The 13,942-nt window shown below is 43.0% G+C and overlaps 1 protein-coding gene across 1 annotated transcript; it reads left to right on the top strand.

The window, feature by feature from the left end:
• The first annotated feature begins 2,247 nt into the window (after positions 1 to 2,247).
• On the top strand, positions 2,248 to 9,343 carry btg1 (B-cell translocation gene 1, anti-proliferative). Its single transcript, XM_049760653.2, has 2 exons — positions 2,248 to 2,734; positions 5,454 to 9,343. Exons 1-2 carry the CDS (start codon positions 2,590 to 2,592, stop codon positions 5,855 to 5,857), a joined length of 549 nt encoding a protein of 182 aa, XP_049616610.1. The 5' UTR covers positions 2,248 to 2,589; the 3' UTR covers positions 5,858 to 9,343.
• Positions 9,344 to 13,942: the final 4,599 nt, after the last annotated feature.

The following is a 13,942-nucleotide window of genomic DNA, read 5'->3' on the forward strand; positions in this document are numbered from 1 at the left end:
CACTCAGGCAGGTCACCATGACTGTTTGCAGCAAACAAGGCGGAGCTTTTGGTTGTATTTTTCCACTGATTCTCTACTTTCGCCCAACAACACGATTTTCATGCCTGAATACGCCGTTTTGGTTGACCCCTTGCCAGTCTCGAGTCTCAAGACCCTTCCGGTGTCAGAGTACAGGAAGAGTGATGTCACTCACTGGATCCTTCTCTTCCTGTTTTTGTCTCACTTGAATGACCTGACCTGAAAATATGGTCGTAAAGTTTAGGCCACGGTCTTGGGTGACATCATTGCAACACGACAGCATGGAATTCACCGATTGGCCAAGCAAACAATAGAGAAGTGAGACGGTAAAGCTCTCTGTGTGAATAGTGACGTTATGAGCTATAAAAAGACAAACGGTTTACATCTCTGTTGACCAATCAACTGACGGATAAATCGGGTTAAAAAATTTTATTAAAATTGATCGGATAAAATTTTATTTTACAAGTGTATCACAAAGCTGTTTTCCACAATTTATTGTTATTTGTATGGTATTGTTTAGTGATAAAAACAAATAAATAAAAAATAAACGATCACATAAGAGTGATTTATGTACTCAACAAAATTTTTGAAACTTATTCAGTTACTGGTGCAGTTATTTTTTTCTGTAGTAAAGGCAGATGTTTTCATTAAACGATAAGCTGTTTGTTTACATAAATGAATGCAAACATTGATGAATAATTGCTGTTGAGAGGCTGACAGAACTTTTAGACCATTCAAAGGTAAAGAAATGGCTGTAATGGCTTACTCGATTATTAAACTAGTTTAGTGAAATGATTTGACAATAAAATACTTGTCCATTAATCGGTTAATTTTGATGTTACATACAGTAGCAGCAGCATTGTAGTAGCAGTTTTATGTAATTTAGGTTAGACGTTATATCGTTTTTATGAGGAACAATCAATAATGGCTAACTAATTTATTCACATGTCAGAGAATTTTTACCAGTCTCAAAAATTTGCTGCTATATATGAGAATTTTTTGTAATGGGGAAAAGAAATTTAGGAGCTATTGGAATGGAAATGCACAGGGGCATAAAAAGTTCTACAAACCGTACTGCTCTGAAGAATATTTTTGGACACATTTGAAGCACCCAAGAACTGACTTGTCATTAAAGTTAATATATGTAAAATTCTTTTTACACTTCTATGACCGATTTAACACTTTTTTCCCCCCAATCCCAAGCAAATTTGGTGATCAACCAACGTTTAATACACTACATTGTAGTCAAACTCATTTTTTTTCGCGGGCCGCATTGTAGTCATAGCTTATTTCAGAGGGCCATTATGACCGTCAACCCAAATTAATGTATGAGCACCTCATTTTATTGTCACGTCTCGTCCCCAACTGCTCCACTATGTGTCTGTTGTCTTGGTTTCTGTCTGTGTGCTCGCCCCTCCCCTCCTGTGTGCCCATGATCAGTGTGATTATTCCCACCTGTCTCTCGTTACCTGTCGTGTATATAAGTCCTGTCTGCCCCTCACTCCCGGTCGGATCGTCGATGTCGTCCCGTTTGCTGTCCTTGTGGTTCCTGTCTGTTTCGAGTCTGTTTCTGTTTGCAATCCCTGTCGGTCAGTCTCTCATGTTATTAGTTTGCCAGTTCTCGTCTGTTTCCCTCGATGCCTCGTTCCACTTCCCTTTTCCCTCAATAAACCCTGGTCCAAGCTGCACTTGGTCGCCCTGCTCCATGTTCCATCCGATCCGTGACAATTATATACAGTAAAAGCTACAAATCAAACTGACAAATAACTCGTTTTCAAAGCAGACGAGTAAAAACTGGTCAAATATTTAAAAAACAAAACAAAAAAAGACATTAAAACTGAAGACAATTTGCAATTCTACTAATGACACAAATTTGATGCACAATTTGTCTTCGCGGGCCACATAAAATGATGTGGCGGGCCGTATCTGGCCCCTGGGCCTTGGATTTGACACCAGTGCACTAAAGTGCAATAAAGCTGCAAACTCAACTATACAGCTTATTCAGAGCAAAACAAAGACAGTTGGGGGATCTTCGCTCTCATTTCCGATAACTGACGGGCCCCAGACGCAACACAACTTCACGCTATGTGGTGGTGTTTATTTCCAGAGCGGGTGACGTGCGCGCAACACTCCTCCTATATGTGGCTCGTCAGACGCTTGCGGGGGCTGCCATTGGTGAACTGTTGTTGCTGGAGCAGGTTGTGCCGTCGCCTTTGGGTGAGGGAGTGGAGAGAGAGGGGGAGGCGGTATAAAACCTCTCTACCCATTCAGCGGAGCTTCACTTTGAAGGAGGGCCGTGGAAAGGGAGGACTGGTGAAGTGCGGAAGGACCACATCTGAAGACCACCTCCCCCTTTTTGTGTGGTATTTACCAACAACAGGCTTCTATCGGTCAACTGTGTCAGCGGATCTCCGCGAAGATAGCAAGCCGGCCTACCACAACACACTGCGCACTAAATGAGCACAGGACCACCGCACTTGGGTCTGGGCTCAAAGTGGAAAAAAAGACGCACCGACGAGCGCATAGTGAACGGAAAAAAGTGCACACAGGCCGTGGCCCTTGCTTTCCTCAATGCATACCCTTTGTGCCCGGGGAACCATGAAACCAGAAATCAACGCCGCCGTGGGATTTTTGTCGCGATTTCTGCGGGTAAAAGGACACGTAAACGATCGGCAAGTCCAAACATTCAGCCAGAGTCTACAGGACATTTTGTCAGGTGAGTAAAAATCCTTCTTTACTTGAGATTCCATTCAACAAACCATACAACGTGCATAGAATTTTCACTAAAGGTGAGTTTTATTTTCATTCGGCGCTAAAATGAGCTCCGGATTCGGTTTGCAACTGGACCGTGGGGGAGCCAGAAGAAGCCTTCTTTGTTCTCGGCGGAGACACACTATCAGCGCCACCAGAGCGCTCTGCTTTGCGCACCAAGGAGGAGACAGATCGGGGATAATGGCTGATCAAATAGCACAATTCGACGGTTCATTTATCACAATCGATTATTTTGCTGTCAATAATCTATACGGGGAGCTTCGAAGCGAGCTACTTTGTTAGTCAAGAACTGAGTGTGGGGGGGGGGGGGGGGGGGGCAAGGAAGTGCGCCGAGCTCGACAACAACGGTGAGACGCTTGCACGATTACGTAATGCAGTCGTTTATAATGAAATAAATAACTTCTCAAAATTACCCATATAATTATATAATTGATACTATCGATATTCCACTTCTTTTACGTATCCTAAAGATTGATGTCCTAAATAAATACATTTTTTGATAACTCATCAATTACATGTCAAAACATAACTAAATACCTTAACTAAGGTTTAGTAATTTGTTATGACGTCATAATGTGTATGATTATCCATATAAGTAGAATTAGAGTAACGAGTCCTACTTTAGGGAATTAAGGTATTTTTTTTTCTGGCCCTGGCGTAAATCTGCCATACATCTGCTTCGCTTCAGTATGGAACAGCGGATGATGACCTACATTCAGACCATTAAGGCCTTCTTCCATAATACCCCCCCCCCCCCCCCCCCCCCCGCCTATACAGCAGTAAAATCTGAGACAGGACCCCTTAACCCCTTCGAAACAGGCAACAATCTGCTTGTGTGACCGTGTAATAGCATTGCAAAGTTGAGCGACACAGACCACAGTGTTTGATATTTGACTTCATATATATTGTATATGCGAGGTAATTGTCAAGTTTTGTCGATGGGGAAAAAAAAAACTCAGTGGGCTGGCTTGTAAACAAAAGTTTCTGCAAAATGGATCCTGCCTCGGTGGGGGAGGAGGATGTTATGGTGGAGCCTATAGCAGGACATTAAAGACAGGGGGTGGATGTGACGTCATTGGCGGGGAGGAGTGGGGGTGGTGAACTGAAAATAGACTCAACATGTACGGGAATGAGGTTGTTTTTTTAATACAGAAAACTGTTCCGTATGGTGTGAAGGGGGATGACCACATCTCTTTGTGTTATGTTTTGCTATACCAGACAGGCTGGGACAAACTCACCCTATAACATTTCAATAAGCGTCTTTTGTTAAACTCTCCGCATTAAGTGCGTCGTCCAACTCCAGCTTTCCCACCCCCCACTCTTTGTGTCCTGGTTTTTAAGAATAGGCTGTGCAGAGCTGATTCCGATCCCAGCTGCTCTAGGGGGTTTGGAGGTGGATGCCTTTTGTGGCTCAGCCTGACAGACCCACCAATGCTGTTCCATTAGATTGTATTTGCATCAGAGAAGAAGGGGTGTGTCGGGGGCGGGGAGTATATTCTGGCTGTTGTTCAATACAGGTGCCCTGTACATGAGCCTACTTCACTTCTTTATTTGCATCAAGGGGAATTCAATATGGATGAGCTCTATCCAAGTAGACGGGAGGTTTTTTTGTGTCCCTCTGTAAATGAAAAGCTCCACACAAAGGGCCGTCCAGATCTTGTTGCCACAGATGATTGAGATGTGTATTTTTTTTCTCCTCATATGCCCAAGCGACAACACTTTCAGTAAAAGCCCAAAGGGGAAATGAAAGTGATGGCGTCACTCCTTACTGTGGAAAAACTTGCACAAAAACAGGATCCTGTCCCTTTAAGAGGGGGCGGAGCCACGCCTCCCAGATGGCTGGCTGAGACTTGGACTTTCTGTGTTTTTGTTCAGCCAGTCATGGGAGACTTTGTGACACTGACGGCAGTCGGGGGAGGGATTGTGCAATTCAATGAGTCTTTCTTTTTTTGTCACGTACACACAGGGCGCTGTCGGACGCCAGTTTTATGGCCGCTTATCAGGACCTTAACAGGTGCTGCTGTTTTTCTTCTCTGCACCCTGACAATAACTGCACTTAGTGAGATCTAGACTGACTATCCACAGCAAAAGGCACTCACTATCTGAGACAGACTATCAAAAGCTCTAAAGTACCAATGAGGTGCAGTCATACAAATTTGATCTAATCAATTATTTTGCTGTACATCAGGAGCATATAACATCCATTCACTTCTAAAGCAGCAGTGTTGTGAATTTGTAATATGAGCCAGATCCATTTTGTGAACCTCAATTCATTCATTTTCCACCAGTCTGCCAGGCACCATACAAGGATGAGAATTTTGGCGGGTTTCCGACTTTTTCAGACCAAAAAAAACAGTCTCGAGATTAGCGCAAATCCGTTGAGAACTTGTTTAACTCGCATGCTGAGCAGACTGTTAAGCAATTAAAGAGTGGGGGCGCTTTAAAACACAAGGTGTTTGTGTTTGAAGGGAGTTTTTTTTGGGGAGTGGCATTTGCTGCTGATGTTAGCATTAGCTTGCGCTAAAACGAGCTAGCACATATCCTTAGTGATTGTTTACCTCCTGTAATGTGTCATATCTATTTGGTGTATCCAAGTTTTAGGTTTACCCCCTCCCACCACTACCGTAAATTCAACCTGTATCCTCTTCTTTGTGTCCCGACAGAACAATACAAGCACCACTGGTTCCCGGACAGACCCTGCAAAGGTTCAGGGTACCGTTGCATCCGTATCAACCACAAGATGGACCCACTGGTGGGGCAGGCGGGCCAGCGTATCGGTTTGACCATCCAGCAACTCTACCTGCTGTTGCCCAGCGAGCTCACCCTCTGGGTGGATCCCTTTGAGGTGTCCTACCGTATCGGTGAGGACGGCTCCATCTGCGTCCTGTACGAGTCGCAGCCTATGCCAGTGGTCATGCCGGGAACGGCGATCACCAGCTCGCCCTCGGGGAGCGGCGGCTCGGGGAACCCTATGGTGGACAGTCACATCAGCTGCAAGGAGGAACTGATGGTGTTGGGCAGAGCTAGTCCCTCCAAAGCTTACAACATGATGACTGTGTCCAGTTAAACGGTGCGCACTTTCGGGCGGGCTTAATAGTCGTTCAGGGTCACACCTTGGCCAGTCAACATGAATTTGACCGGATCAGGGCGAGCCTTTTTAAAAGCTAAGAATATGAAACGGAATAATGAAAGAGGAAAAAAAAGAAAAAAAACAGAGGATGTGCTCTATCAACTAAGTGATGAAAACCTTGCAGATTTGATACTCCCCCCCCCCCCCCCCCCCCCCACACCACCACCACCCGTTATCATCTGTTCTTTTGTGTCAGTGGATCAGCTGGGTACTCCATTTTCTTAGGAGAGTTCTTGTGGAGATGGAACTGTTGGGACAGCTACACCACCCGTTCGAGACCCCCCCCGACCCCACCCCTCGACTGTAAACATGGTGATAAGCTTCATCCCTCAAGGGCCTGTCACCATTGACTTTGCACTTTTCCTACTTGTGGTTATGGGTACATGCTAAAACACACCACAGAAAAAAAAACCCGCCAAATTGTGCAGGAATTTATTCCTAGAAATGATCCCCCTTGATATTCAAACTTTGAGGTTGTTTCGTTGAGGAAGAAGTTGAGGGTTTAGCCTATCGAGGTAGAACAGCGCTAATGGAAATTTGATTTTCTATAGAATCCCCATTTTGTACCACAGGAAATCTTTACCCGCAAGCTAACGTCCTCGACTTTCCTCCCTCAACGACTCAAACTATTCCCGGCCTGTATGTAAGTGCAAGTGTTTGCAACACCTGTTACCTATGGATACCAGCGTGTCCGTTGTGATCCCACCAACCATGTTGTGTAGCTTTCTGGGGGAGGCCAGAGGACCTGTCACGCCCCCACCCCCCCCCTTGATTTAATGAATGTTGTTGAAATTCACAATCAAGTTCCTGTGCTTGCCCCCCCTTTTCCTTCCACCATATGAGCTCCTGTTTTCGCCAAATTTCAAAGTGTAGCAAAGAGGGAGGGGCCAATTCTACCCAAATCTTTTAGAAGAATTGTCAGTGAATGCACTTTGACGTTAGATTGTGTGGGACGTGTACTTTTTTTTTTTTTTTTTTTAAATCGCCTACATTCCATCCATTCGAATGTCAACTTTTACACAATTTTTTTTGGCCCGCCCTCCTCATCTGTTGTTGTTAATACTGTAGCTCTCCTGGTTGGAATAGACGGCTGTCTGTCCAATGGAAAGTGCGAGACTCTGGATTTCAAAAGCGTTTTTTTTTTTTTTTTTTTTAAACACTGTAGTTGTGAACATTTCAGAGCTTTTGATTGGAAGATGGAGGACGTTTGTTGGCGGTAGGCGAGAAGCCGTGGTGTACTCGTGGCACTGTTCATGAAGCATGACCCAAGGGTCTGGACTTAAGTCACAGACGGGGGCACGGAGCACTGTCAGAGGTTCATTTTTAACTTGTCAGCCTTTTATTTCACTTATATCAGTGATCTCCAAGAGCCCTTACTTTTTAAAATGGAAGTCCTTTTATAAGCTTTGGAGGTGCATTTGCCTTACCTCTTCTCATGATTATGAGCCATTAGTGATTTCGAAACGGCTGCCAGACAACCTGGTGGTCTCGACTGCCCTCAAACACATCCTGGCAGCTTTGCCCTCGCCCGACTTTTGAGTGCCTCAAGTGCCACATATCACCCCAACCCTCTCCCAGCTCAGACCTCCCTTTCAGCCAAAAGCAACGCCAGCACTGCTAGCCTGATACCGCCATCCTAACCGCACTTGTGCAGGTAGACTTAATGTGACACATATCACCGTCCGTCACCCACAGTGGAGTCGGCGGAGGTATACCGGGATGTGTGTGTGTGTGGGGGGGGGGGGGGGGGGGGAGAGGGGGGGGGGGTCTGTTTTGTGATAGAGAAGCAGGGTAGGGCCAGGGCCGGACTCTTGTCCAGGGCAGCTAAAATCCCTCTGGCCCTCCCTAGCTTCAAACGTATTCAGCCTCCCCCACCCGGATGCCTTCCGCCCTCCACTCACAGTGATGGATAAATAAACCAGCACATACAAACATGGAAGCGATTTGTGGTGGGGAGGGGCTCGCGAAAAACTCGGGTGAAAGATGAATAATTGAGGGTACCTAGCCTCGTTGTCTCGTTTTCATCTCACTGGATCGCGCTGCATTTAATTACTGAGTAGCATCATTGTTTACATGCATATGAAATGATGTGATGGCTGCACCCACACCCGGTTCTGGAGCCGTATCTGTCACAGCAGGCTGGGTGTTTTTAAGCTCCCCTAAGCCTGAGAGGATCATGGGTAATCGAGCTATAGCCTCTGACGCACTGCACCCCCTATTTGCCTCACCCTCTGCTGATATGTTCGTCAGCACCGTGTTGGGCTTTAAAAAAAAAAAAAAAAAGCACGATTTTTTTGTTGTTGTCCTGAAGAGGAGCTGTTTTAGTTTCTTCCTACCATCTCCGATACGTGTCACACATTATTATGCTAGTTATTTTATTGTCTTGGTCACACTGGTAGATTTTCCCCCTCCTCTTCCTAAAATGTATTTTATCCGTTTGAAGATCCAAAATTTGAGAAAACAACCAAATCCTCTTTGACGCCTTCTCAACCGTTACCACCACCAACAAAAAAATGGCTTACGTCCACGATAAGAGTAATAATTTTCAATTGCATCCATTCACCTCGTGCGTACATAGCTTACAGAATTGTCGTAGAGTGCTTGGTGTAAAATAAATAAATAAAGTGAGAGGTAAAATAGCACATTTAATGCACTAAAAATGTTAAAACTTTTTCTTCTGGAGACGCGAGGAGTCTCTCCTAGAATGTATTGCCAAACTCAGGCCTGGAAACATTCAATATAAGACTCTTGGGAAAAAGCTTGTTAAACGTGTTAAGACGTGATATAGAAAGGGAACAGTTGTTGTTTTTTTTGTTTTTGTTGTAGCTGTTGTCAATATTGTCATCAACTGGTTGAATTATTGCCACTTTCACATTTGAGGTGTTTTACATATTGTAGAATGTAACGTAACTGTACAAGCGATGGTAGAGTGCATAACACATGGAAAGTGCCAATAATTGAGTTTTTTTTTCTCTCTCTGGGTTTGTTCCTTTTTCTAAGTCATCTTTTAACATGGTTAATGCTTTTTGTAAGTGAAGCCATTTTTCAAGAAAGTGTTGGCAAGGACCAAAGTTGTTTTGGTTGTTTTTAGAAAAAAAAAAAAAAGTTTCCAGAATCTGTAATCGTAGAAGTATCCTTGGTTTTGTTCATTTTCTTTTCCTTTTTTTCCCTTTTTCTATTTACATATAAAAGCAGAAAACAGACAAAAAAATCTGAGCTTACCCAAGAAGAAAAAGTTTGTGATCTCATGTCATTGTTATCGTGTTAATTTTTTTTTTTTTTTCCTTGGGTATGTTGCGATGAACTGCTGTAAATTTGTACAGTTCATGTAAATTGATTGTGCGGAAGTTGTACAGATTTCTATATTTTGGAAGAAAAAGTTTTTTTTCTCTGTAATAAAAGATTTCCTATCTTGGCATCATACATTTATGTGAGCTGTCATTATTTGCCTGTTTTGGGGCATTATTTAAGACATTTTGCATTATTTAAAAGTGGAATTTTTAGTGATACGGTATATGTTGGAAACAGTCTGTAGTCCAGATTGGGATCTGACCTTGTCAGTGTTTTGGAACTGGGACTTGGACATCAGAGCCAAAAAAACTGGAAGGGAGATCCTGTAAACATTCTTTCTGTCTTAATAATATACTCTCCTCTCCTTTGACGTTTTAAGTTTACCACTTACACATTACCCTACCAAAAATGGTCAACAAATGAGAATTAATGGCACAAACATTGTTTTGAAATGTTTAAAAAGCTATTTTCTTCTTTTTCATGGCGTTTCGGCCTCCTTCCAGGGACAGCGAGTACTTCCAACACTTAAATCAAAAGACAAGAAAGTGTGTAAACCCGAAAATTATACATGGCGGTGCTGCTGACTTTGCAAAAAGCAAAAGTTCCGAGCCGATGCGACTCGCTCAGATCTCGAGCGCAACACATCCAGCCTGTTTGAGCACATAATGGAGGCAAAGCAAGGGGAAGAGCAGGGGATAGGGCTCATAATAAGGAACATTATGACTTCTAAAAGCTTTGATTAAATACTTTGATTAAATATTCCATGTTGTAATTGGCATTAACATTAGTATGTAATATACAGTTAACCGCCACTAAATTGTTTATGTTTTACGGTCGCGCTGGATCATACATTTCTTTTTTATTATTGTTATTTACTGTTTTTACAATAATCCAGTAAAATTGCTCTCACTGAGGTGACTGTAAACAGCCGCTCAAGATCTGATATCTCAACTCATAAGTACACTCTGTCCTTCACTCAAGTTCTATTTGTATTTATGTGTAAGCTGGCTTGTGCATGCACACTGGTGTGTGTGTTTTTGCTCAAACGACAAAGCTAAGCACTAAAGTCAACTCATTGTAGTGATGGAAAATGAAGCTTCAAAAGTGTTTCATGAACGAGTTTTATTTTTTTGACTCCAGATGACACTTTCTGTTCAACATTGGGCTGACATTACGCTGACTTGCAATTTCTTAAACCCTTTTTTTTAAAGTAACAGTGCCGTCTCAAGGAGTCAAAAAGCACATTTGAAGCTTCATTTTCCAATGAGTCTTATTGTCTATTTATTAGTGGTGCAAATTCTATGTATGTGGTGTCATATATCAAGGGCTGGATAAGCAGAAGTAAACTATCCAATGAACTATCATTCTATCATACCACCCAGCATTGTCCAAACAGATGGCTTCATAATAATAGAAGAGTGAAGGTCAAAAATGTCCACAATCATAGGGTTCAATGTTCGCATGCCAGGAGGGTTGTGTGAGGATATGGTGGAGGTGTGGCAGTTGGAAAAAGGGAGAGACTTTGTCCTTATCCCAACATGCAGGTGTGAGTTGGGGGAAGTGTGTGTGTGTGTGTGTGGGGGGGATACTATGCACATGTACAGTATACAGTTTGTGTTTTTGACACGTGCTTGTGCAAACGTGTTCAATAGAGCATAGATTTTTCTTTGGACAAAAGAGCAGAGTACAGCACACTCAAATGTCTTATGTTGCTGCAATGGCGTAAATAATTTCTGGAAATTTGCTGGGACAGTTTCAGACAATAAATTTGGGAATTAGTTTTAAAACTCTTGGCAAGGGGATTATAGTTGCGCTGAAACTAGGTCAATTGGAGCACTACCAAGGATGGCTTTTCGATGTGAAAAACACTAAATCCCAAAGGTGGAGGCTTGATATTTGGCAGTTTAAGTTGAGGTGCCTGTGTCAACAGAGTTATGGCCTTGTTTGGATAGTTCCTGTCTCGTTTTATAATGAACGTAAATAGGTCAAGTTCTAATAGTTGTTTTTCCACCTTCAGCTAATTTTGCCTCGGATTCTTTCTGCATCACTAACTTGAATGTCTGCCATTGATCTAGCGCATCTCTCACCTATCTTTATCCCTTCGTGCCTTCTCCGAGCTGTCACCAGTCACCTCGCACATACACAGCAATTAATTTCCACTGGGTTGACTCGAATCACTGACCCTTTGGGGGTTGGTGAAGGGTCATGTGACTGACTGTACAGCTGTCATGGCTTAAAAATGGGTTTAAAATGCTTGGAGTTGACTGCACCTTTTTGCTGTATGTGCGATAAAAAAAAGTTTTTGTTGAATTTACTGAATTTATTTTGTTAAGTGGAAAATATCATCCAGATATTTTTTTAAGAAGACTACTATACTTCTACTACTTGCAAGACTATACAGCTACTCAAAAATATATTTGGATCAGATGGTTTTACTTTGTGCCGTAATTTGACGAAATAAAATTTTGTGAATTCAACATTTTTTAAAGTGTACAAATCATTCACGCTGTTGGCTATTAGCTATTTTAAAACCCATATAACGCCACTTTGGCTCCTCTTGCTCCGACTCAAAAATAGCAGTCAGATGACTAGCTAGTTATTACATGACCACCTGAATGAAGATAGGCGAGACTTGTGACATCACAGTGGTGCAATGTAGTACACAGTAAGCCTCATGGAAGGACACTAAATAGCAATAACATAACTTTTAACAATGGTAAGACACAAACAAATGTGTTACGTATAGAATAAAGATTTGTGTTGTTGGACCATGCTCTTGACGGCAGAGAGTCTGGTCAGTGTCAGACTTGTCCATTGTTAGACAGAATGAATTTATATGGTAGCTAGCTAACATCTGGTAGCATGTCTGTCTCTTGGTACAAGAGTTGTTTAGCAGGTCGTGCGAAACCATGTGTTTCCCATTTCAACCTCACAGAGAGATACACAACTGCTTGTTTACCACCCCACCGTTGGTTTCCTGTTTGATCTCTAAGTCAAGCGTTTGTAGACGTGATGTTACCCTAACCGAAAATGTCTCTGTCGACAAAACAAATTTCCCAGTCCCGCATTTACTCTTGTATGACAACCTATGTGCTAATGATAAGCCATGGCGCTAACCACGTCGACGTCCGTTTGCCTTTTCCCACATATGGTCTGCAAGTTGGCGGTCAGACACGCTGGCAACATATTCTTGCGGCCAGCCTCTCCCAATCAGAAGGCTCTCAAGGACTCGCTGAGCAAAACACTCCTAAATATAGCCCGCCCTTGAGGTTCAGCAAGAGGCCCTTTGCATGTAGCTGGGCCACACACTCACACGAATTCATTTCGTTGGAGCCTTTTATTTCAAAAGAACCTCACAGTCAATATTGTGAACTTTAGGGTGTACGGACGGGCACAGCTGGAACAAAGCCACACTTCTGCATTGTGGCTGTTAGTTCATAGGGGAAATACTGTATTCCCCAGGGGCAGAAGAAAGGCCGGGAAATTTTTACATCCGCAAAACACTGTTGTGTTGGGGATAAATTTCTAACGCAGGTCTGCTCATGATGAGCTCCACTTGTAGGCACGAGTTCATTTAAATCCCCTTGTTGCTTGTAAACAGCCCGCTAACCTCTAACAACGTGACGATCTGCAACGTGACAATCGGCACCGTGTCTCTCGTGGTTTATTCGCTTTGCAAGTTAAGAGAACGCAGCACCTCAGCTGTTTCCTGTTTGTGACAATGTGAAGTGATGAGACTGTGGCAAGAGCAGCACAATGGAGGGAAAAACGCGGTAGGCAACGGAACGGAGTGAATCGGGGATTTGGAAAGACGATCAAGAGCGTTTAAGAGCCGAGAGGAAGTGGGGGAGTGGGCGCATCGCATAAAAGGGAAAGTTTATAAAAGAAAGATGATAGCTGACAGGAAGATGTAGTCCTCATCCTCCCCGCAATGAGTACATCTGTGGGCGCACACACGCACTGTCAAACTCTATCAAAACACCCACAGTTGAGATGTAACAGTCTGCGGCAGGCACACGTTAGTGAACACACATATAGGTGTAAACGGGTCCAAACTGTACCGCTGTCAAACGGGTACGCTAGTCTACTAAAGCATGCTAACAGACACGTACATACAAGAACACACACAAGTCAACACACTCATTAGCACAAAAATAGTGTTGAATTGGATGTTTAATCCCACTAATTCATGAACATCACATTCCAAACTCTCTTGTTTTGTCCCCGGGAGTTAAGCAGTGAAATATAGATAACAGAACGACCTACATAAATTGGCATCTTAATAACTAACTCATTTCCCTATGGCACTAATACGTTACTCATTACAGATCAGATCAGACAAACAAGTCGGGAATGGTTGAAAAAAAACCAGTCAACCCCCAGTGAAAAGTATTTAAAAAACATGTTTTTATTTAGAAGTTTTGTTTTGGTACAGAGTAGTTGTTGTAGGGAGGAACTACGTACAGCACATCATGGTCCGCTGATTAGTTGGCAGGGAATGGATGAGGAAGTTGACAAATAATGGTTTCGGCCTTCATATGATGATCCAAACTGTTCTATGAAAACAAACTCTTCAGACAAGAACCAAGAACTTGGAGAAAATCCCATTTTCTTTTGTTTATTGATACAATTTGGACAGCCAAGGAGGCTGGGTTTCATATTAACGTACTAGGTAGTGTAGCTTCCACCATTTTCACAACTTTAACTGGCTCCAAAAACTAGATTAGGGAT

Source organism: Syngnathus scovelli, chromosome 22 (genome assembly GCF_024217435.2).
Source record: "Syngnathus scovelli strain Florida chromosome 22, RoL_Ssco_1.2, whole genome shotgun sequence".
NCBI classification, from domain to species: domain Eukaryota; kingdom Metazoa; phylum Chordata; class Actinopteri; order Syngnathiformes; family Syngnathidae; genus Syngnathus; species Syngnathus scovelli.

Coding starts and splice junctions, on each gene's coding strand:
- btg1 (XM_049760653.2), top strand. CDS start 2,590: ATGCATACCCTTTGTGCCCGGGGAACCATGAAACCAGAAATCAACGCC. Junction 2,735..5,453: donor TCTACAGGACATTTTGTCAG/GTGAGTAAAAAT, acceptor GTGTCCCGACAG/AACAATACAAGCACCACTGG.